The 24288-nt window shown below is 45.4% G+C and overlaps 1 protein-coding gene across 4 annotated transcripts in view; it reads left to right on the top strand.

Moving 5' to 3' along the window:
• The first annotated feature begins 3846 nt into the window (after window positions 1-3846).
• Window positions 3847-24288, top strand: part of NCLN (nicalin) — a 307486-nt gene continuing 287044 nt past the window's right edge. For 3 of the 4 annotated variants that reach the window (XM_069648383.1, XM_069648373.1, XM_069648393.1), the window contains exon 1: window positions 3958-4273. In XM_069648383.1, the coding sequence (XP_069504484.1) occupies window positions 4093-4273 (181 nt within the window). In that variant the 5' untranslated portion in view covers window positions 3958-4092. Of the gene's footprint in view, window positions 4274-24288 lie in introns of all 4 variants that reach the window. The other variant, XM_069648399.1, reaches the window with a different exon arrangement.

A 24288-nucleotide genomic window follows, 5' to 3' on the forward strand; every position in this document is an offset into this window, starting at 1 on the left:
CTCAGACTATGCCCCAGGCCCCGTACAAAGTACGGCACGATGGAGGGCCTGGGGGGTTAGGCGCAGGGTGGGGGACTAAACGGCGTGAAAATTAAGGGGAGGGGAAGCCAGGCGGCCCCCCCACCCATGGTGCTGCCAGGAAACAAGCAACACAACAGGGAAAGGTGTGAAGGAAAAGCAACAGGGGGGCCAGGGGAAGCCTGGCCCCCAAAGGGACAACAAAGGAGCAGGGGAGTATAAGTAACCCCACAGAAACCAAGAGAAGGACAAACCAGGTAAGGAGCTCACCTCATTCGGGTAAGCTCCTAGGGCCTGGAAAAGGGGGAGAAGGAAACATTTTGCCACCCAACCCACCCTGCAAAAAGGAAGGAAAGGAGAAAGAAGGAGGAACCGGAACGCCGAGTACTTTCTTCGGTACATGGTAGAAGAAAGTCGTAGGCGGCGGCACGTGTCCGGGGTCGGATGCCCAAGGGTAACAAAGACTTGCTGAGGAGAAGGCTGGGCATCTCCTCCAACCCTGGACACAATGTGCCCAAAAGCATCTGGTGTGATGTATTCTGTTATGTTATGGTGTTATTTTCGGTAGAAAATAAATAAGCCTACAGCCTATACGTTTTCCACACCCAAGTCTGCTTGTCATATTATTCCATAGTCGGGGTACAAGGAACAAGAGCGAAGTGGGGGGCCCACACTACTCAGCCTATGGAGTGGCCGCAGCCGCAAGAACAGTGACATCTCCTGCCTGGGGAGAGATCTGTGCTGCTTCCACCCCCGCCTCCTTCAGGGGAAAGACGAGGAGAAGTGGCAGCCCTCATCGTGCTGCGTAGGAGACAGGCAGCCTGCAACAACCCCTGCACCATCTGCCGCTGTGGGAGGGAGGCAGAATGGAGCAGCCGCGGCAAGGAAACAACCTCCCACCGGGGGAGAGTGGTGCTGCCCCGCCCCCAGGTGAGAAGAAAGGAGAAAAGGCAGCCTTTGCCGTGGGTCCTCCCTGGTCTCAGCACCCTGCAAGGAAGGTGCTTGAGCAGCCAGGGCAGGATCCAGCCTGCAGACCCCGGTGGCATGTGCTGCCGGGGGAAGGAAGGAAATATGCCGGCAGCCCCCAACAAAGTCCTGGGCTGCCGGGAAGTAGATAAGTGGAGCTCCAGCTAGGAGCAAAGGACAGGAGGTGGGTACCCCTGCGAGCGGCAGCACTGTTCTGTGGTGTGCCGCCGCCAGAGCCCCCACAGTAATCCCGGGCCCTCTGGCGGTGAAATTGAGAAAGTGCTCCGGTCGGGAGCATTGCTAGTGCTTCGGTAGGAGCAGATGAATAACCGCCGGAGCCCTCATCATGATCCCAGACCCGGTGGTGAAGATGAAGTGCTCCAGCCTGGAGCAGCACCAGTGAAGGTCCCAGCAAGATCGCGGGCCGCCTGGTGGGGATAAAACATGCATGCTCCATGCTGGAGCTGATGTAATGAAACAAATGCCTTTGGAAAAACCCGGGCCTTGGGGCGGTGATTCACAGAAATGCTCCAGGGTCGGAGCTCTGAGAAAGGAAAGGGTCCCTTGAAGATCCCGGGCCCGGAGATGTAAATAATGACGTGCTCCGGTCTGGAGCAGTGAACTATGGAAAGCTCCAACATAGGTGCTGAAGTGCCCCAGCTGTGGGAAGCAGCTGTTTTGTCTGGGGCCAAGCATCTACACAAGAGGAAGCAGCTCCCCGTGCTGTCAAAGGAGAGGGAGCGGCTGCTGCCAATCTAACTGCGGCCCTCCAGGGTGAATAATCAAGTATTCCATGTCTCCATGTCAGAGAAGCTGAAGGGGAAGCAGTTCTGTGCACCGAAGCAGCCATGTATCCACAAAGCGGAGTGTTGCAGCAGCACCAACAATGGACACCCTGACTGCCTGCCACTAAGATCACCCTGCATGCCATGCCATCGAAGGACCAAGCCAACGTGGGCTTGGGGGGAAGTACCTGCCGACCCCCTGAGTTCAGCCAACAACTTGTGTCTGACCAACAAACACATGCAGCCCTGGCCCCCAACACCAAGGAGCAGTGCAACGGGCAAGCAATGGGTTGCAGCTCATAACGAGTGCTTGTGCGCCCTCCTGTTCCCCAGGAGGTAAGAGTCATTCCTGTCTAGGGGAACATCGCCAAAATGGGGGGTAAGTGATGTCCTGTCACCCTGTGCCCTGTCAACGTTAAAGGGAGCAGCCTGGACGCCCTGTGATCTGTGTCTCGCTGCCCTGCCCACAACATCAAGGGACACTGCTGATTTGGGCCCTGGTACCCGCCAGGTGAGGCTTTGCGGGCCGGGAACTGTACCATCAATAGACCTGGACCCGAGGAAGTGACTCCTGAAAGGACACGAATGGTAAGTGAACTGGTCTCCTACAGTCCTGCAATTGCTTAAAGAGGACTCAGTGTACATGTGTTTGAAGCTGTGAACCTGCATATTAGCTACATGCTTAAAGTGGTCTCAGTAAAGAACAGTGATGTGAAGCTGTGATCCCGCAGTTAGTAGGTGAGCATATCGTGCCAGCCAGCAACCATGGCATCTTTTTCAGTGGTTGCAGTTCTGAACCCCAGGTTAATAAAGGGTTTTGTAAACTATGGTAGAACTGCCTAGACTCCACCTGCAGTTCACCGGCCACGACTGTCACCCACTGAGTATGTTTAGAATGCGTTAGTATGTGTTATGTCTGTAACTATTTGAGTAGCTATGTGTCAGTGACATATCCTATTATCTGTCTACCCCACAATTTCCAAGTGATAAGTATTTGTTGTTCTGTAACGGGGGGAATCATGTATGTCTCAGCACTGTTTCTTTTGTTCCTTATGGAAAAGGAGGAGTGTAATGTGTGACCCTCCCGTGTATATTACCATTTTAAGGGAATGTGTCCCTTCCACGTGTATTGCCCTTTACAGTCATGGCCAAAGCTAATAAAAGGAGCCCCTGAAGGCACGTGCAGCAGAACGGCTGCAGACTCCAACTATGGAATTCCTGTTGTCTCTGTCTCTCATTGTGGGCCCGCAGGCCTCCACCGTGTGATCATGGTCCTGCGGCCCTGGTCTGCAGGGTCCACCTGTAGGTCGCTGCTGGTCTGGGCCCCCAGACCAGCCTGGTGCCCTGGGTCCAGCCCAGACGCCCACCATCCAGGATGCTCCAGGCATCCACGGTGCTCCGGAACCCAGGCTGTGCTCCACAGCCTCTCAGGGCCCTACGCTGTAACACCTTGTAAGTCTGGGTGACCCCAGCATACCAATATGGTGCTGCGCTCCCCAGCATCAGTGAGGGCAGCCGCGTGACGGCCAACGGTCCCGCAACACTGTACACTATTTTAAAAAAAAAAGACGTTTAAAAAGTTGTGATGTGTGTGCCATGATAAACAAAAGAATGCTTTACTTTGCATTCTGTGACTTTTAGTTCCAGATTTCCCTATTTTAAATACAGGACTACAAGCCCCTGAATGCAAAGTTAAAACCAGGACTGGACCAACACCTCACAACTAGAATGGGGCATGTTAGCATGTATATATGTATAGGGATTTTGAAATCAGAGAGATGCACCAAACAAAACCATGTTGCCATTACCCTTAATTTCCAAAACATTAAAATACACAGCAATGCATTTTATAATTGAAGACATATGCAGCGCAATATGAGCTGCCATCATTTTGAAATGGGTCCTCGCGCGATTTATGGCTCCGACTTAAAATTATCCCTCTATTTTTACATTAGAATATGTTCACGTAAATCACAGGCGTAAAAAAGACATGGCCCCCTGGATTCGATGAGGCTGCCCACCACGCCTTTCCACTGCCGCTGGTGTTGCGTATTTTTCAGTCTCCCACAGTCCCAGTATGGGAAGGCCCCTATTTTTCACACGCATGCGCACAGGCCCAGTGGCGTGAAATAACCAGCCGTTGAGGTGTCCTACGCGTGCCTTAAGGTCCTATGAGCGGGCTGCCCTCTTGATGCCTGCAGGACCCTTTCTACAGCTGTCAGATCTGATGTGTGCTGTTTCTCTCTCTCTTTCTTGACCTCGCCCTCTGTCACGGCCCCGTTTCACCTTTCTGCTCCTTGAGCTCTTGTCGCTGCTGCGCAAAATGCTGGAGGAGGCCGGCACCGTGCTGGAGCAGCTCCTGCGAGCCGCTTGCCCAGCCCTCGGGTTCGTGCTCTTCCTACCGGCTGTACTGTTGCTGGTGTCCCCGCTGCCAGTTTGTGAGGCTGCCCACGAATTCACGGTCTATCGCATGCAGCAGTATGAGCTGCAGGGCCAGGGCTACGGTGAGCACCGAGAATGGGGTGTGGCGAGCCTGTCGAGGGGGAGTAGTGGGTGTGTATGCCGGGCTACAGTGAGCACTCTGGTGGAGTGCAGAGATTGACGAAGGTGGTTAAGGGGTTTTCCTATTGCGAGCTCCCCGTGGTCCAGGTTAAAACTGGCTTTCTGCTCGGTTTTGGGCACAGGTTGTTAGAGTTTGCATGGTTTTAGAGTTACATGGGTGTGGCGATAATGGTGGCAGGTTTTCTTGTTATTAAGGAAAAAGGCTAAAGGTGTTTTATTGGGGGTACGTTAAGTACACAGTGTGGCAATCCCTTGAAAGAAGCAGTGGTTGTGCTGGTTACTACTATAGATGTGGGAGCCAGATAATTAATGAGTATGCCCGATCCTGGAGGCATTTGGCTCTAAGAGCCAAATGCGAGCTGAGCCAACAAAAGAACTGTTTTGTACATCTTGAATGGAATATTTTTGGTTAATCAGCGGTAAGATGGCTAAGTGGGTTTAGTGCTTGCTGCTGTGATCTGTGTGTGATTCGCAGGTTCAAATTCTGGCAATGCCAACTTAGCCTTTCACCTTCTGATGTTGGTAAATGAGTACCAACCTCTGTTGGGATGATGTATTTAAATGTGTTCTATGTACAGTGCTTAGTCGTAAGTGATATATATGTATTACGCGTCTATACACAAGTGTTTCAAGGCGTGATATATCAATAAAAGAAATCATCCTAGTACATATTTAAATTGTGAGAGATACAAAGCCAGTGGGACATTTTTTTGAGGACTGGAGGTAAACTTAAAAGAACAGACACAATGATCGCACAACGAACATTAAAAGCGTTCACAAAGATCAGTTTAATGTTTTCATGGAGTACTTTTATTTACTAATCCTGCATTCCCATGTACCACTTTATAAGACAGTTGAACTTTATGTTCATGTTTTATTGCACAACAGTAGTGCACATGTGAAATAGCACAACAAAACTGCAGCATTACAATCCAAAAGCTATTCATGCCCAGAAATCCCTGCTCACTTTTCTCACCTAACGTCACTTGGGAGAAGGAAATGGTGACGACAGCTCAGAGAAAAGCTTGCAAGTCGTATTCTGCAGCACTGGCTTCTTTTGGCGCATGGCATGTCGCCTTCTTGTACAGTACTTGTAACTTGGTCATGTTATAGATGCAACACTACAAGCAGGAATCGAAATTACAATTCAGTGAGCAGGAGCTAAAACCAGCTCCTGGGTTTTTGGCAGCACAGTAGGCAGGAGCTACTGGTTGGCAACCAGTAGAGAGTACCCAGCGCACTGCATATCTAACTTCCACATGAGATGCACATTAACTTTTTTTGTCCATTATGTATAAATGTGCATTAGATGTGTCCCAATTCGTCTTTAGTAGCATTTTCAAATACACAAAAGTTAATGTCGCAAAATCATGTTTGTAAGCCTGGCCTGGGGATCCAAAAGTAACTCCTGGTAACTGTGTTTTCCAACTAACCAGGATCTCCGAGCGCCCCTCAATTTCGGACCCTTCTACAAGTAACATGTAGAGTACCTAGAAGCCATAACTAGCTATTTATTTCACTCTTGTTTTGGGGCAAGTTAAGATTGCTCTAACCAGATTTAAAGACAGAGCCCAGAAGAGCATATCCTTCAAAATGTGGACTATCCACTGGCTACTGATAATTGACTCTTGTTTTTTAGGGAGTAAGAAAGTAAGTCCTGTTCCCAGTGGAAGTATGTTATATGTGAGTAAAAATATATCTTTATGCAAAACAAATATATTTGTGAGAAATACTAATTTGTGCCGTTTTATTCATGCACTCTAAAAGATAAATTTTCCCTCTTGGCAATTCTAGTAGTTTCTCCCTGTGGTACTTCATATACTACTGGCCCAAACGTATCCATCGATCCGTTTGGGGGGAAGGAAGTCCACAAGCGCCTAAAGGGCAACTTGCCATGTTTCATTGAGAGTAGTTTTACTCCATATTTTTATTTTTGGGGTGTATTTCCTTAAAAGTGGTTGATATGATAAGCGGGTATGTAAAGAACTGAGGGAGCAAATGACTTCGTTTTTTTTTTTACCTGGATAATAGTTTGTAACTTGACATTTTTATCTATAAGGTCATGATGTGGATAACTTTTTTACACAGCCAGCATAAAAAACGAACATGTTTTTCTACATTTGACAGACAAATATGGTCTATTCAGCGTTCTAGAATTAAAGGTTCAATTTACTGGACGAAGGAATATGTTAAAAGCTCAAGTAAATCATGTCACTCAGTGTTAATTGCCTATCTTGAGCACTTAATAGAAGCTACAACTTGTGACAGACTAGGATCTCTCCTGCACTTTAAAACCTATGTAGGTGTCTGCTCTCTTTATTACAAACCTGCTTGATGTGCGTGAAAACAGTCATTGTTCATGACACGAGGTGTAATGAATGCCGCACAGCCCCGAGCACCCCTGGGTCGAGATTGAGTCAATTACTGGGCCTACCTGATCTCTCCTGGTTCCCTCAGCTGTAGTTACTGAAGAGAAGGTTTTACGTGAAGTCTCCAGGGAGGAGCTTTGGCCAGTTCCTTGATACATGAGCGCATACGATGTCTTCGCAGAAGACCAGCGATGCAACATATTGAACAATGTGGGTTTTAATATGGAAAGTATGTCTTAAGAACATTCAGAATATCACAACCGTGCGCTTGGACACCACTATGTATTTACTGGATTTTCTTTTTTTTTCTACAAAATTTGGTGGCAGACGCCCAACCAACAATATCTCTCCCATGCGTTTTGCTGCAAAAATCGTAAAGTCTGGATATCAACTGCATGAATGATCAACAGACCATGGGGAAGTAGAGAATAAATACTACACACTTGGCTGTCACATCTCCCAACGTATGTGTGGGGTGGGGTGGGCAGGGCACTGTGCAGTAGTTGGGAACAAAAGCAACCCTGCCAAGTGACCCACATTTTGTAAACGCACATTATGCTAGACCAGTTTTTTTCAGCTCTGGTTTTCGTTTAGTCAGTGCATGGTTATGTAGAGCTCTATGTTGACTTACTATGGCACTGCCTCATTCACACTGTGCAAAGAGTTACGCCTATAGTCAAGCAGTATTAAAAATAATTGAAATAAATAATTAAAACTTGTCGGACCACTAGTTTTTGTGAATAATTTTGCAAATGATGACCTCCCCCAGAAAGCAAGGTAAAAGCATACATTGACAAAATCCTTACAGTCCTGAACTAGCACGGGGGTAGAGTAACAGCTTCTATGTGCTATGACCAAACTTGTACCATTACCTGGCTCAAATGGTGTTTTAATAGACAAAAGCAGATGGCAATTTGCACACCAAGTTGGAGGGTAGGTATCCTGACGGCAGACTAATCTGTCCTGAGAGGTAGGCCAGCAGGAGAAGCACTCCATCATGACATAGGAATCCTAAATAAGAGGAAGCACTCCATGATGAAGGTATCCTAAATAAAAAGAATATCCAATCACATGTGTATATAGAAAAATGTCACTATTTTGTGTACTGCGTTTAGTAGACAAACAACCTTCATGGCCAAGCGCAGTCTAGGTATAGTGAACATCTTTGAAAGGCAGTTTAGACCTGTGGTGCCTTGCCCGTCAACGATGAGGCCCTGTAACATATGCTCTGTACACTATATATGTTCTCTCTCAACTGAAGGGGAACTGGGGAAAACATCACTAAACCCCAACAAGGTGTTACCACCAGGAATAATTTGATTGTGTCTAAAAAGACAATTATTTGGAAATGTTGAAACCCCGAAAGGGTTTAAGATGTTGCAACTCTTGATAAACTGGATCTTAAAAGTCAAATCACTAAATTCATAACACTTTTGCAAATTATTTTTAATTGTTTTTGAACATAGTTCATATTCTCACTGGGACCTATGCCCTATAAATGACCAGTATGCAAATTGACCAAAACAACCAAGTCCTTTAGGGTTGGAGAGAGACACTAGGACCTCGGAGGGCTCACTTATTGTAAGACAAATAAGGTCTATATGGACTGTGATATGTAGGTCAAACGATGCGGGCAGGTCATGTCTGCATATCCGAACATCGTTTGAGGATCGGTTGTAAAAAAATCACAGCCCCTTTTGGTTTCCCATTTCTTGAAATACCAACACTCAGGTGATGACAGTCAAGAACTTAGCCAGTATTCAAGGGGCACTCTTAACCAATGAGGTGCGCTGGATTCACAGGCTTAACACACATGTAAGAGGCCTTATTGATCATTTAATTCCCCCTGCATGTAGTGTTCCTTGTTCTTTGATGTTATAGTTTCCTAGATATTCTAGTCTTTTTAGAACATTTTGCTCCACAGAGTAATCTAGTCCCTTGCCCCATCGATGCCCAAGGCTACATTTTTACCAGCAGACCATTACAAGATGGCAGTCTGCTTAGCTTCGGTTTTGTGGCCCTTTGAATTTAGGTCTAGGGGGCAGGCCGCGCCCTAGGGAATTCCAGTATTTTTTGTTTGTTTTGGATTTATTTTCAGATTACAGCATGGCTTTTATGCTAGCAAGAAGCCTCCTTCTTTGGTATAATCTGCTAATACATAGTGGTTGGTTAGGCCATTTGATGCTTTATTTTATATTTGTGTTTTGTGCTGATGCTAGCTAGTTCTGGCTAACAACCAGTTCCAACATGGCGAATGTCCAGCCCAGTGCTATCATTGTTCAGTCCCTTCATTCTTTCATTGGCACCCTGGGCGAGGGAGCCATCAGGTGGCTAGGAATGTGGGCTTGAACCGCCAGTCTAAGCCTGTGTTCCAAGCCGCCTGATGGCCGGCTCCCCCCACCGCCATCTTCCCCCTCTGCCCCGTTTTCTTCTTTACTAACCCTCCTCCATATTACCACTGAAGGTGGGGATGGGGAAGCCTATCACCCCCAGCCCCTCGTACTAAATTCATGACAAGGAAGCAGGAAAGAAAACGCAGCAATCGCCCATTCTATTTTGGACGAATTCCCAATGGATCCATGATTGACAAATATGTCGAGAGGTATCCCCTCAGCTGACCATCCCGCTCAAGGGACATGCAGATCTGTGTGTGGATGAAGAGTCGCAGGCTGTGATAAAGGACACCTGCATGAACAGCTTGGACTAAAACACCAAGAAGCCATGTTGCCGACGTCGTTGGAGACACCACGCCATAGCAGCGTTAGACATGAAGTACATGTGCCATCCGCACTTCGGGGCACAAGCATGCACTTGAATACATGAAGAACATGAGCGTACAGTTCTGTAGTTATTGAACAGATGCATATAAATACTGTCATTGCTTTGATTCTTTTGCCATAAAACAATCACAGCAACGCAGAAACCGCAAGAGATCCTAATCTAGCATAGTATCGACATTGCAGAAACCGCATGATAAGGTTCAGGGTCTCGAGTCTCGGAGCAATAGACACGCTGAGCTAATTCTGGCTGGACAGAGAGCAAGATGTGTGAGACAGGACCAGCAACCAAGGCCAAAAGATACGGATGACATTCCAATGACCAAGGGACCAGTTGCAGAAAAGACTAATACATTCTCATAATTCAGAGCTGAACGGCACAAATTCATAGTCGCTAAACGCGTGACGTGGCCGAAGCAGACAATAGACAACGAGCAGTGGTGGGAAAGGAGCGTTGGTCCGATGCCGCCAGACACAGAAGGGGGCAAGTATGCACCAATTGTTGTGCCAGACAGGAGAGCACTCCCCTAATCTAAGGTGGTACACACACACACACGTTACAATGCAGACACATAGTAATTCTTGCTAGCTCGAAGAGATGCACAGCGAGCCGAGATCCTTTGCAGATCCCAGGCCTGGGTATGTTGGCTCTAGCCAATCAGTTTAGTACTTTAGGGGTGGGTAGCAACGGGCAAGCACCAATGTTAAGCCCACTGCACTGCAACAAGGTTATAGTTAGTACTTGGGGATGGACCAGGCCAGCCACCTGACATGCGAGGGCCAGTAGAGTAACATCTATAATGTCCACTATGGTAGAATACTCAATACCCAATGCTTTGGTCCGATAAGTTTTCTGGAGAAGGGCCCAGGTTTTGACTTCATGCTGATGGAATTGGTTAGTAAAACCGGCCTGCGAGCTGAGGAAGAGCGAGATGTGCATGGATCTTTCCTGTTCCTGTGCTGATTCCTGTTGGTTTTGCCTACAATAAACCACAGTTTGAACTTGCAGTTGACTGAGTCCTCCGTGTATCCTGGGGGGAGGGAATTGGGCCCTCCAAGTCCGCAGACTTCCAGTGTCCCTCTGGCATTGCTGGGGTTTCCTCCCCAGAACCCTATTTCAGCTGTGGCGGCCCTCACTATGGTAGTTGCACCTTCCTCTCAGCTTCACACGTTTGCCATGGAAAGGGAATAGGGACTCTGTACGGAGCCCCGCCTTCCCTGTACATGGCGGCCATCTTGGAAAAGGATTTTGTTTCCTACAGACGGACGCCACGGGCGTCCCGTTTTAGGAAGGAAAACCCTTTTTTAGCACACCTAGTTAGTGCTTTGGTAAACCGTAGTGCTAAAGGCCTTCATCTGCCATTCTAGCCTGGAACATAGGATAACTTGGGCTGCGGGGCCAGTATTCCCCTGGAACTGGATGAACGCCACTGTACCACAAAGTACTAGTGTCGCGTGTCCTCATCCCTCTGGCTTCATCTCCACTTCCATGGCAACACTTTGCTCTACCACACATAGACCACGGTGCTGTGGTGCGACCATTTATGGATTTGGCACTAGTGGAGTGTTCGTGTCACCACGTTGAATTTTCAGGCAGGTGAGCGTCTCCCCTGCTCTATGCTACCACCCTCTAGGTCATTACTTTTCGAGAAGCACACTGATGTGCAGTGTTCTGGTACGATCATTCATACATTTTGCATAGTGGTATGTCCCGTGTTACCACGCGGAGTTTGCATGCAGGTGAGTTATTTTGCTGCTACTCCCCTGGTCATAACTTTTACAAGTAGCACACTGTAGCGCTTCTGTGCTTCTTCTGCGTTTCATTTGGTGACCACTTTATAATTGATATACGTTTTGCGACATTTGGCTCACATTAGAAAATCTGATGATATACCCAATTTAGCCTGTCATCTCATAGGTAAGCAGCATTCACTTTTGTATACTTATCTTTATCAAATTGGCTGACTAGCTTCCAAACATCAAATCTTATTTTTCGCCATTCTGCAGTCCCCAACTTCCTTTGGCTCTGCAATCTATATTCAGTTTGTTGGAAATCGTCCTCACATCAGGTTTGAGCTAAGTCCATTGTTTCTCTTTATCTTCATGTCACTTTATTTCGTTGTAGCTTGACTGGATTATTTTATCGTCACTTCACACCTGTCTCAACATAGATGGTCATTGGTTTGAAGGCATGGTATATGGTCTTGTGTACTATCGTGGGTTTGGTGGAGGTGTTGCAGCAGCTCATATGCATTTTTACCAGCTTGTATTTAGAACGTTGCTTTTTGTTTCCTCTTCAGGGTCTGCCCTTCTCTGGTCCTGACGAAGGTGAAGATATCTTGTCTTTCTATCAAAACTTATGGTTCTTGTTATGACATTGTTTACTCAATCTCAAAATTTTGGTTAAAGTCTGTCCCCATACGTAGACCCTGGTTCTTTTGGCCCCTATAGAATAGCGGTAGTTGTACTCTATAATGGGGCAACTTTAGGGACCTCCGTTTTCTCTTTCCACATTCATGTGCATAGGATTTTGAGTGCATGGTTTTAGGTTTATATACACATTTATCTGTTTTTGGAATAGTTTGTTTTTTGTTTAGTATTTCAGTTATCTGTTTTGTAGCATTGATTGCTTTTCCTTTTTTTGTACCTAGAAATTGTGATTGGACATTTCATATCATGTATACAAATGAACTATGATCAAAAACGAGTCAACATTTTATGGATTTAGTGATTTGTCTTTTACGATTTGATTATAGAGTTGAAGCAGCGTAACCCCTTTGGGGTACACTATATTTCAAATAATTGTCTTCATTGTAAGAGACAATATCAAATTATTCCTGGTGGGAACACCTTGTCGTGGGTTTAGTGCAGTTACTTGTCATCAGCATCTGAATTCTCGCCTGACATGAGGCTCACGTTTGCCATGATGCACAAGCTGATTGCTCAATGCGTGCCTTCTGGTTGGTTGATTTTTTATCCATAGCTGTTGTGCCTAAAGAGAGAGTAGCATCAGTTTTCCATGCTCTTCATAGTCCATCTCTGTCACAATAAAACACGATGGTCATGTGCAGAATGTTAGCTGAGCTCCTGAAGTTTGTTTATGTCTTAATGCTTGTTTATGATCCTACAGGCTTGATGCATTGGTTGTAAAGTTGTTGGGATGCTCACCAGACAGGTTCGAGACTTACTTCCTCACAGTGCCTTTCTAAGGGCTTAGTTTTGAATTTTTATATCCGTAAGGAGCAAAAAGGAGGGGCACAGTTTGCAGTCGAAAGCGTATGCACGAGTGAAACGGCAACTAATCTTGCTGCTTGTTTGGCTGAGGGCTGCTGGCCAGTAACTGGGAGTTGGAGATAATCCTTCCGGCTAATCTGGCCAGAATGCATTTTGGGTAATCCACCCAAGAAGCAAATAGTGTTTGTAATGCCTTCTGTTTGTGTGGAATATATTAATTCCTCTCCACAAACAGTGGAGGCTGTATTTTGTTTTTTTCTTTACATTCAGTTATGTAATTCTACAACTCTATGCACTGCTGTACTGTAGGCGTGTGGCCTTTCTCTTAACTGTGTGGCGGGGTGCACAGTGTATTCGAGCTGCAGGCTCACATCCTCTGCTTTGGTATGTATATACTAGTGATGTCATGTTTATGTTCTCTGTTGGTTGTACACAGATGGCTGCAGCAGCTCCGTTAACCCACTAAGTAACCTAGCAAAGAGTATACCTCATTTGAGTTGCAGTGTGTCCATACACCCTTGCTGCTTAAGAATCCTTCATAAATGGCATTGTGGGTTAAGTATGCTGTAGACTGTTTACTGCCCATATTGTAGATTATCAAATCTAGACAGGGACTCACTCTGACTTTTCACCCTACTGAAGCCGTTGAAATTAGTACATCTGAGTGCCCCGGTAATACTACTGTGGGTATTAATACTCAATTTAATGGGCATGACCGTTTTTCATTTACTTTAGAGGGCTAATGGGAGTTTTATTTCGAACCCGCTCATGAACCGAAGGTAGCAAATAGAAACCCTGTTTAATGTTGTGACCTTTTTTTTTTTTTCTTAATTGCTCCTCCGGTCTACCCCATTGCATTTTATTGGTAAGCACAGACAGAAATGACTATTGTTTTTGTGTTCTTTACTTATGGATATTGACACATATATGCAGTAAATAGAAGTATACATGATGAATCCGTTGTTGGTCCGAAATGGCTGTGAGAAAACTTGACCGACTTAAGTTTGCGAGGTGGGGACAGAAAGGCTGCCAGGGTTTTAGGTAGAACATCTACAAGTATGTGTTAATGACAAGTTGCCACCAGGTGGTAAATGTTAAACTTCTTTGAAGGCTGTGTCCGGCGTTGTTAGGGAGAATTCTCCAGAATGGGTAATTTCCCTTACCTACTGAGTCCCCCAGCAGCTTTGCTGGATTTCTAGGATTTATTTTTTTCACCTCGTAAGAGTGTGAGCCTTGTGTTTTGCTGTGTTACATTTTCTGTGTTCTTTTTACTGTGTCACACAGCACCTTTAGTGCAGTGACACATGTTTGTCTTTTTCGGGCTTCCCACTTTACTCCAATTTTTCTGGGCCTGACTACTGTCTCCCATGTAAATTTGCCATTGTTTTTTATTAGTCTTTTTAAATTCACAGACCCAGTACAAACTATCTTCCATAGAGTACTGAAAATGGTTAATAGTTATCCCTTTTTGTCTCTCATGGAACATTATTTTGTTCCCCTTTTTTTAAGATTTGGCTGGTGGCATTATCTACCATTTTTCAACTACCGTGGACTATGAAAATAGCCCTGGTACTGTTTTAGGCTAGGTTAGTAGCCTCGAATTTTAATCCGCTGGACCCTTTTTTTAATTGTATTTGTTTTCGGCTGGGTTTATTCGCCATTTCTTTTTGTAAAGGTCTTTCTTGTGTTTTACTGTGCGCGCCAAATCAGGTTTGGTTCCTTTGTTCGGCGTCCTTTGGTGGGCTTCTGACCAGAAGCCCTACTTAGGCGCCTGAGTGTCTGGGTGGACTGGATGTGAGGGAGTGGTTTTAGGCCCCCTGCACAGGGTCTCCTTGGAGACCTAAGTCACACTCTTGTTTGATTGGCTAGGTGACTGTCCTGCCAGGACAGCCATCCTGCTGTGTGATTGACAGCCAGGCTGTGTGAATGGGAGAAAACTGCCTAAAAAGCTGGTGTCTGGGACTTGGAAAGCAGAATTGCCACTGGATCGAGAGAACCAAACAGAAGCTGTAGGAAGAGGACTGCTGCAACTACTGAACCTCCCGGTGAAGCCCTGCTGTGGGTCAGAATCTCCTAAACTTCGACAGAGAAGATCTGCAAGGAATCCTCTTCCCTTGAGCTGGTGGGACCAACCAGTTCGCCAAACACCAAGCAAGGCCTCCCTCCCCTGGTCGAATTTCCTGTGCACCGCTGCAGTGAACTGGATAGCCAGGAGGACTGGACCCCGTTTGGGTTTTAAGGAGCGTACCTTTTACTCGTTGCTTTGCTCTGCTGCTGGTTTCTTCCCTGGGCAGTGCAGGACCCTCCAGTCTTCCTCCTTGTCAGTCCGACTGTCGCTTCAGGAACTTCTGCCTCAGCTACAGCATTCTTCTACTAAGGTACTGTTCAAATCCAGTCATTCGTTCTATCGGACCGCGGTGAAAGTGTTTGAAATCTTTCGCTAATCCGAGGGCTTGTTCTTCTCTACTCTTTTAAATAACTTTTCTTCCGACCAACCTTGTTCCAAACTCTTGGCAAAACGTAACGGCAAACTACTCTGACCCAGGCATATTGATTTGAATCCTAGTTGTAGTAAGCCATTTCTAGATTGCCCTGCCTACCTACTTGTTGGTGCTGCTTGATTTTGCATAACTAGTCTCCCCACCCCCACCCCCACCCCCTTTTTGAATTATTGGAGTGCCATTTTGCTCACACTTCATTTTGAGCTTAACTTGTTCAGAATTCATTGGGTGGTGTGCAGTGTATTAGGACTGTGATTTTCTGCTGCTTTAGATTAATGAACTGTTTTACAAATGATGGGGTAAATAACTGTATATTCTTTTACTCCGAAACCTTGACTTAGTGTTTGTTTGAACCATAGCAATTGCTATCCTTTGTAACTTCTGATACTGCTCACTTTACTCTTGAGATAAATCGGGCTGCTCAGCCATCACTACCACTTTACTGTGTAGTACAGGCTTGTACCAAGGGTGAATTTGTACTTACACTTGTAGTTACTATTGTGTGTGGTGTTCCCAAAGGGCACTGCATATGATTCTGCCTAACGGGAGTCTGTTGGAGATGAATTTGTCCAAAATAGTTCCAAGATATGTTGAAGAGACAGCCGATTTGGCTGAATTTAAAAACAAATGTTGATCTCAACAACTGTAATATGGAATAGTTGGCATGAAGGCTGGGTACGTGTTTCCTGTATGTCAGTTGGTGCCTTTTGTATCAAGGGTTGGTGCCTGTTTGTGGATTGTATCAAGATGTCGCTTATGCTAAACAAGAGACTCCAGGATGAATAGGCTATATGGGTAACCATGGTACTAGAACTTATGTCAACATTTAAACTCATAAGCCTTGAGACCAGAAAACTACTATTACAGTTAGATTTCCAAATATGTATTTACTCCATCAAGATGTGACATAAGGAGAGTAATGAACTAAGTGAACATGCACAAAAGGCGCCATCATGCTTATTCAAGCTAGCCACAAGAAGGTGATTACTTTTGGCGATTAGGTTTTTATCAAAAGAAAAGAAAATGGCTTTGCAAAAGGGCAACCCCAGATGCCCTTCACCTTTCCAAGCAAAGAAAATGCCGCCGCCTTGAAAGACGAAACAGATTTTCAAGATATCGAGGTACATTCCAACATTTAAAGTACATGGCTAAAGGATGAGAGTACCTGGGGCTTTGTTCAGGTACTCTATCTTAGAGCAGAGTGAGAGCCTTTTTCCTGATCTTACATTAGAGATGTTGGAAGCCAGAAAAATTATCTGGTTTAGTTGCTGACAGCCAGTGCCGTAGTGGCACTGTGGAACCAAACACTCCCCATCCAGTATCTTGCCTGCACTGCAATATTGGGGCACTAGCACCGTTGAGGGAATTTGTCAGTGCTTTTGCTTAACACATTAGCATTTTTATCATTTGAATGCTTTGACATTGAGGGCTATCCCAAAATGGTCCAGATGCCTGGGACTGGCACCTAGTTCCACTAGTTGCCTGTTGTTAATAGTACTTGGCACAGCGACTGTGTCTTTGCCTCTTGATTGTATGTGCAGGGTCTTTGCTATGGCACTTCGATGTTCAGTAGAATTTGATCGGCTTGTCTTGCAGTCTTCAAGTCCTCTTGACTATGCTATCTCTGCAGTGGTGTTCTAGAAGTGGATGGCAATCTTGGTTGTGTTAAATGTGCCAAATGAATTGGGTGGCATTGTTGCATGGGATTGGCTACTTTAACTGATGGCTTGATGCTGATTTCAATGGTCTTTTAGGGTCTCGGGAAGAGCACTAGCCAGAAGTAGCAATTCGTGCCATTTGGATGTTGTGGCTTTTCCCAGCCATCACCATCACATGTACTCGACCTCTCTTCTGGTCTTCCTGCTCAGGCAGAAGCCTCCAAGGCACTCCAGGTACACTGTCTCCCTGCAGGTATCTCAGTGTCCCAGGTTTCTGGTTCTCTGTGACATTCAGGCAACTGAGTTGTTCTATCAATCGTACCTTTTGATCCTCTAGTGGTAAGGAAAAGGGGCTCTTCTTCATTTTGCTGTCTGCCTTCCTTCACAGGAGGCTTTGAGACTTTCAATCTCTAGCAGGTTGACCGAGTTGGTCTTTCCCACCATATTTATTTATAAATCCTATTGGACTACTGGTGGACTCCAAGCCCCTATGTGTTCCAATGGGGTATCTCTTCCCCTATTGCAGCCCTTCCCAGGGTGCCTTGCTTCAGGCGAGTTGCTGAGTGGCAGATATAGTGCACAGACGTTGTCAAAATGGTGGAAGCATCCCTTTGCCTCCCATCTGTGTTATCTCTGTTCGTGTACTGCCTCCTCAAAGCAAAGGGCCCTGCCTGCATGGACTAATCTCTTTCCATAATCGCAACCTGCAGTACAGGTTCCAAGAAGTAGTTATGAGCTCACATCAACTTTTGGAAGGCTGCCTCACAGATCAGATGGGAAAATGTTACTCAGTTGGTCAGGGCCTCTCTGGGTTGGACTCTGGTTAGCTGGTGTCAGTTCTTAAGAGACAGACTGTTTTCTCAACCCCTGCACTTGTTCCAGGACCTGTCTGTGAATGCCACTGTGAGGAAAGCATGGTATGGAGCAGTAGACACGGACACAATGAATACACGTTTTTAAAACCTTTATTTACGAATTTGCTTGGGATGGTAGAATTCCTAACTGGTCCTAACTGTGAAATGGGAGTAATCTCGACAATTAAACAATAACAAATCCGTCAAAGTCGGTCTGGTCAAAATAAAAAGGCCTATACTAAGAAACTTGCCCTCCTTCTCTAGATAAAAAATGTGTTGATGGAATACAAAAATGTCAAAAAGAAAATCAGGCTGGCTTCAGCGCCAACTCACTTTCTCAGGTTCAACCCCACATGGTCTAGCGGGAGTCTCTTAATAAAGGATAGGCGGATGACACAGTTCCATCAGTCTTGCACACTTTGGCTTACTGGTACAGTTCAATCATTAGGCTTTCAATTTTTGGTAGTTCAATCACTTCCTTAGGCTTCACACGCCTTGTCATCATGACAAGACTCCTATCAAATTCTCTCAATTTCTCACAGTTCTGCACAGGCATCCCTCTGCCGGGCTTGAGCCTCGCTGGTTCTTCGTGGGGGTTCTCTTCCCCACGTTTTATTTTGGATCTCTTTCACTGTTGACTTTTGACACAGCAAGCAATTTACATAGACCACTGTATGACCACTTCAACCTCTTTCCATATCTTCTCTTACAGCACCAATGCCTCTTGATAATTGAAGTTCTTATATTCTTTCTCTTGCCTTCTTGGCCTTATCGAAAGTTATTTATATTTTACTTTTGCCCTCTTGGCGTACTACACATTTCACATAATTAATTTTCTTCTCATTTGACTTTCTTTCCTTTGATCTCCACTTGTATTATCTTCCAAAATGTTGCGGGCTGTTTCCTGGCACCTTGAATGTTTTTCTTTCCTCGGTTTGCTCGGCTCTTCCTTTCGAGCACTCGCGGCTTCCCGAAAGCTTGGAAATCTTGCCTGGCTTTCTCTCAATCCTCTTAATTGCTGATCAGCTCATTGGCCTTCCAACTCCCACAGCCTGGTTTGCATCAGCCTCAAAGAGCTGTTCCTTCTCGTACCCCGCCTCGCTCAAAGGGTCTGTGTGCACCACCTTTTTTAAAAAAAAATTTAATAATGTTTTCCCCAGGGAGACTTAAAAAGTGGCAAGTGTACATTAGTAGAGCTACGTGCCTAACTCTGCTGGCCTCATTACAGGGACGAGGCCAATGAAAGTCAGGCGAGGTAATCTTTCTGTCCTCATTCCTCATCTTCCTTGGTGCAGTACTTTTGTCAAGACAAGGTGGGGAGGAATTATGGGAGTTGTAGTTTCCCATTAAAATAAACAGGGATAGGGGTTAGATTGGTTGTGGAAAAAGGGGGGGTACCATGTCTCACCATTGGGTGCTTCTTCCCCACTCCCTGAGGACCCTTTACTCAGGTGATTCTCACTTGTCCACCCACAGGGTTGGGATCCAAAAGCAATGGCCTTTCCCTGAACACATGAGTAAGGGATCTCTGGGTACTAGGTTGTGAACCACCCTCTGGTTTTTCACTGCACATTGAGCTCAATTATTTTCGGTGAAATCTAGTATGGCAATTTCCTTTTCTGTACAGCTGATATGGCAATATTGTGCTGTATGTTTAGAAGCTTCAACCTCTAACTTGTAGGTTGATGGTGCATAAATACCTGGTACATTTGGACAGAACATTGGACATTCCCATGCAGTTTTAGCATGAGGCTTTATTTGCAACAAACCCCAACTACAGCCAAGTTGGATCTTTTCCAGCAGGCTTCCTGATTTTATATAATATTATCTATTAGCAATAGGGTCCAGGATGAAAAATATCCATCTGATTTTAACTCCTCTTCCTAATGCAACTTGTCACTTACTTGTCTGAAAGGTTACTATTTTGACTTAATCTGCTGTGCTGTCTTTGGACTTTGCGCAGCAGACATTTGCATGTACACCCTATATAATGTCTGCGATCTAGTCTATCACTTATGAGTCCCAAGACTGCATGGATCTAACCACTGACTCCTCATTAGTTAAATACGTTTGTTTTTCTCTCCTATAAAGATACATTTTTATCCATTTAATTTGCATCTTGCTCTCTACATGTGGAGTAACTGCCATAGTCTACCCTCCCCAACTCTCAAAACTGCAATATAGCAGTGTTCTCTTTCACTACCGTATGTTTGGATAGTGAATTTGGTATGCAGAATCCACCTTTTTAATACATTCCTACAATAAAACCTCTGGGAAGTACACCTTTCTATAGATCGCGTTCTGCCTCAAACACAATGGGGCAACCGGACTGCTTTTACTACAAAATAAGGGTTTCACAGTTTTGGTGCATTGTTTGTAGATCAACCACGAGGAGCATATTTAGCTTCTTTCGGGATTTCATTCAAATGGCAGTCCTGTTTTCTCGTATGTAGGTATGGTTTTCTCAATGGGGACCTTGCTTCCAGGATTCTCTTTGGTATCAGTATTCTTACTAGTACGGCACGATTCTCACACTCTGGCTCCCAACATATAGGCAATATGGGTGAAGTGGTTGAGGTGGGGGTACTTGGCTCCTTCTCTACAGTGTGATGTCTCGTGATTTCAGCTGCCCAGTTAAGCACAGACCCATAGCACCAACATTGATTGCTCGACACTGTTGTAAACTGATTGGCCTAATTAAATCAATGTTTAACAGATGATGGCTCAATCCCATTCCCTGGTAGCTGAACCACTGCCCCCCCCCCCTCTCCTCCAACATGTTTAATGATGGTGTTGGGGGTATCCATTGTTTCTTCCATGCAAATATATTGATGCCACCTTAAGGTCCACCTAAGGCTCTAAAACTCCCATGTAGATCTGCCCTGGATTAAGGATGTTAAGTATGTACCAGAAGTAGGGTATGCCGTTCATGTCTAACGTAAACCAATGGTTCAGGGTTGAAGGAAAGCCCCTTTACTTCTCTGAGCCACAAACCGGTCCTATGGGCACTTTTAATGGGGAGTGGGGTGGAACACCCTAGAGTGCTTTTCCTGAAAGTTCTTGAGCCCCACTAGAACCATTATGGGGATTATTGTAGTGGTGTCTGAGGCAGGACTCTTATGGGGGTGAGGTGAGTCTGGGCTACTCGGGAATCTTATTTTCCAGCTTGTTTGCGCCTCTTCCTTTAAAAAAGAATGTTTAACATTTATTGAAATATTCTAGAAATAAAATTAATTGATATAGCTACAAAAACTTTCTATTAAAAGGGATATTGCATAACAAGGAAGTGAAATGCACTGTAGCAATTCCTATTGAAAATTCGTCGTAAAGTGGAAATCTTGATATAAAAATCGATAAAAGCAATAAAAACGAGTGACAAGACGATAAGCAGGGCATAGATGATAGAAGGGGTAATCAATGTGAAAAACACATTTTTGAAAATTCATGTTAGTTTGGGGACATTGGAATTTGGACCAAAATGTTGAATACCAGTTCATGGAACATTATGATTAAGAAATTCAATAAAAGGAGTCCTTCTACATTGAAATCTCAGTATTGGATTATTATGTTTCACAATACAAGATTCAATTTGGTAGGACACAGTAAATTCAACCATTCTTTAATATGTACTCGGAGCGTTTTTCCAGTATTTAGTAATCATTTGTAAGGCTAGGGTAATAAATACATTAAAAAGTTTGAGGAATCGGTAATTATAGCATCAGGTCTACTGGAAAGATTGATAAAGATGGGCATGAAATTTAAAAATCTTTTGAAAAAGCTTTCATGTGTTCCCAAAATGATTGAACACATTTGCATTCAAAGATAATGAGCCTGATTCATGGAATGTTTTCCTATGGGATTGCGCCATTATAAAACACTTCCAATAATCGGGCCCAATTTGTTTAAAGGATGCCCCTGGGCTTTCGCATGACCAGCAGGTATCTGATGAATGAGGATACATTTTAGATATTCTATGAGGAGTAAACAGGCTCTGTGCATCATAAAGAACATGGATTAAGTCAAATTAGAAGCTATGGTTATTCTGAAGATTCTACACCAAACATTTTACCAAGGTCTACAGATCTGTTGAATTCATCATTCGCTTCCCATGCTTATTTAGTTGTGAAGGAAGTCAGTCAGGAAGTTTTTGTTTTGGTCATAAACTTATCGATGTCAAAGGCTTTGATCAAGGGGGATTTTAGGGAATTTGGAAAGATTGTCCAGGCTAGTTTTAAATGAAGGATCAAGGATCCCTATAGGATTAAGTTTATGAATTTGTGTAATTTGAGATCAGTATCTTGCAGATTAGATCTATTTCGTACAGAGTGGAATGGTATGGCAACCCATCATGCTATAATTGTTGGATATGTATAATTCCTGGTGTAAATCTGGAGGGGGGGGTGTCTGTACTCCTGCTCTCAATATGGTAGAGGAGAGGCGCAGAGGACCCCAGCCAAGATTCTCTATTCGTTGGTAGCAATGGACGAGCAATCCAGGCATAGCTTCTCAGGAGGTGATGCAGGCTGGTTTTGAAGTACAGGGTAGTCCGCAGGCACCCACAAAGGAATGTCTGTACACTGTATTAGTGAGCCTTTATATAATTAAGGTTCAAGTTATGTACACAAGCACAGTAACTCACTTTGTGGTCAGTTAATCTACAATGGCAAATATATACAGTTCTAAGTGGTACCACAATTATTATCAGATTTCATTAAAGTGCATCAACTGTACTCTGGTCAAATGTCACACAAATCAATTAATAAAGGTAACCAACAATAGACACAGGAGGAAAGCAGTTGGTTAGAACAAATGGCAGAATACTGGCCCCTACACTAGACACAGTTATGTGTGGAGATCCCCCCCCCCCACCCGCGCAATCTGTAAAAAAAAGATACTACAAGCCCAGTCCATACATAGTTCAATGAGTCTTATTTCCTTCTACAATGTTTCTACCACTCCAATGTACCTGGAATAGCAGAGTTCGACGACGGATCCTCTTGAGCGGCTCCCTTTAAAGCAGGAGCCACGAATCGTTGAGATCCTAATAAGGAAGGGGGTGAACAACGACGCTGAGGCAGCAGCTTTGTTCCTGGCGGTGCTCGCCAACGACGTTCTGCAAGGAAGTGGCGTGCAGGGCACCCCGATGTTGATAGTTCAGGACCGCAAAGAGTTGGTGAAGAACTGTGGGCCAGCAAGGGCATCGAATTGCCCGGTGTGTCTACGGTCTTTGGTTGGCAGTAAACCCACCGGCAGATGCTCCTCAGCGCGTCAACGGCCTGGCCTTCTCCGGCGGGATAAGGCGGGCGGAGGTGCAGACGAGCCCGTCCGGGAATCAAATGTCTTAATCCATGGAGCGTTGCGGCTCTGGTCGTCGACGGCACAGTGTCAAGCAGTCCCCGCTTCTGAGCAACTAACTTCGATGGGCCTTCAGCGGTTATAGCAAACCTACGAACACTGGTTGACAAAGGTGGATGGAATGTCCGGTGCTTCTCTTCGTTCTCCTCGGCGGTCCCTGTCTCCGGTCAGCAGTCTTTCGTAGGCTGATTTCATGGGCGCTTCGGCGAAGGTTAGCAGTGCACAATGGTCCCTTGTAGCTTGGGAAGAGGGCGCCTAACCAGGTCCTCTCTGGGTCAGTTCATGAAGACACAGCAGCTTTCAGATCGACTGAGTAGAGCAGCAGCAATCCTTCTCTTCAAGTAGGGCTTCAAGGTTAAGCTTCAGTTTCAATGTCCGTTTCAACTCCAGCTTCTGAACAATTTCTAGCAGTAAGAGGCCCCCAGATATACAGTTGTTCCCTCATTCATTCTGCTGGGTCACACTCGGGCAACCAATCACTCACAAGGGCATTCAGGCAGTCAGTCAGCCAATCGGGCGCACGGTGCATTGAGGCCATTCTTCTACATCCAGACATTCATAACACAGAATGTGGATTCGGACAAGTACCACGCCATTTAACACTACACACTGCATTCATACCAGTTTCGGGCAGGGCTGTCTCAGTCATTGTGTCAAACACCAGATACTAGACCTCCACAACACAGAATTCGTATTCGTCACACACTCCATTCACCCAGGTCCCACCCACAGGCATACCCACAACATACGGTCGCTGGGAAGGCTCCAGCCAGTTTGGTCGGCATTTCCCCACACTACCATATATGGAACGTCCACCTAACGGCCAGTTGAAGGGGGCGGGGGGCAGAGTCAGGGTTTCCCGGGACTTGGGAAAACCAAGGTAACAGGTGATGGAAGGCAAGAGGCCCCGGGGGCCATCTTGTCTCCATCAGGAATCCACTGATTCCAATGACAGGGCCTGGGCATCCCAAAATGGAGGACGCTCGGGTCACCTGTCAATTCAGCATGGTTCTGCCACCAGCCCATACCCTGCTCTGTGGGCCACACACAGCTGCCTAAAAACATACACTAGGGGCACAGGGTTGTATCCCCACCCATGGGTGCCGTAAGGGTATCCCATGGGTCTGTACACCAAACCAAAAGAGAGGGCTGCACCGCCAGGAGTCCCACATGAACTCCTGCATGGAAAACACGACCGAACACACAATA

The sequence above is a fragment of the Ambystoma mexicanum genome, chromosome 1p (genome assembly GCF_040938575.1).
Source record: "Ambystoma mexicanum isolate Mex_15411 chromosome 1p, UKY_AmexF1_1, whole genome shotgun sequence".
Lineage (NCBI taxonomy): Eukaryota > Metazoa > Chordata > Amphibia > Caudata > Ambystomatidae > Ambystoma > Ambystoma mexicanum.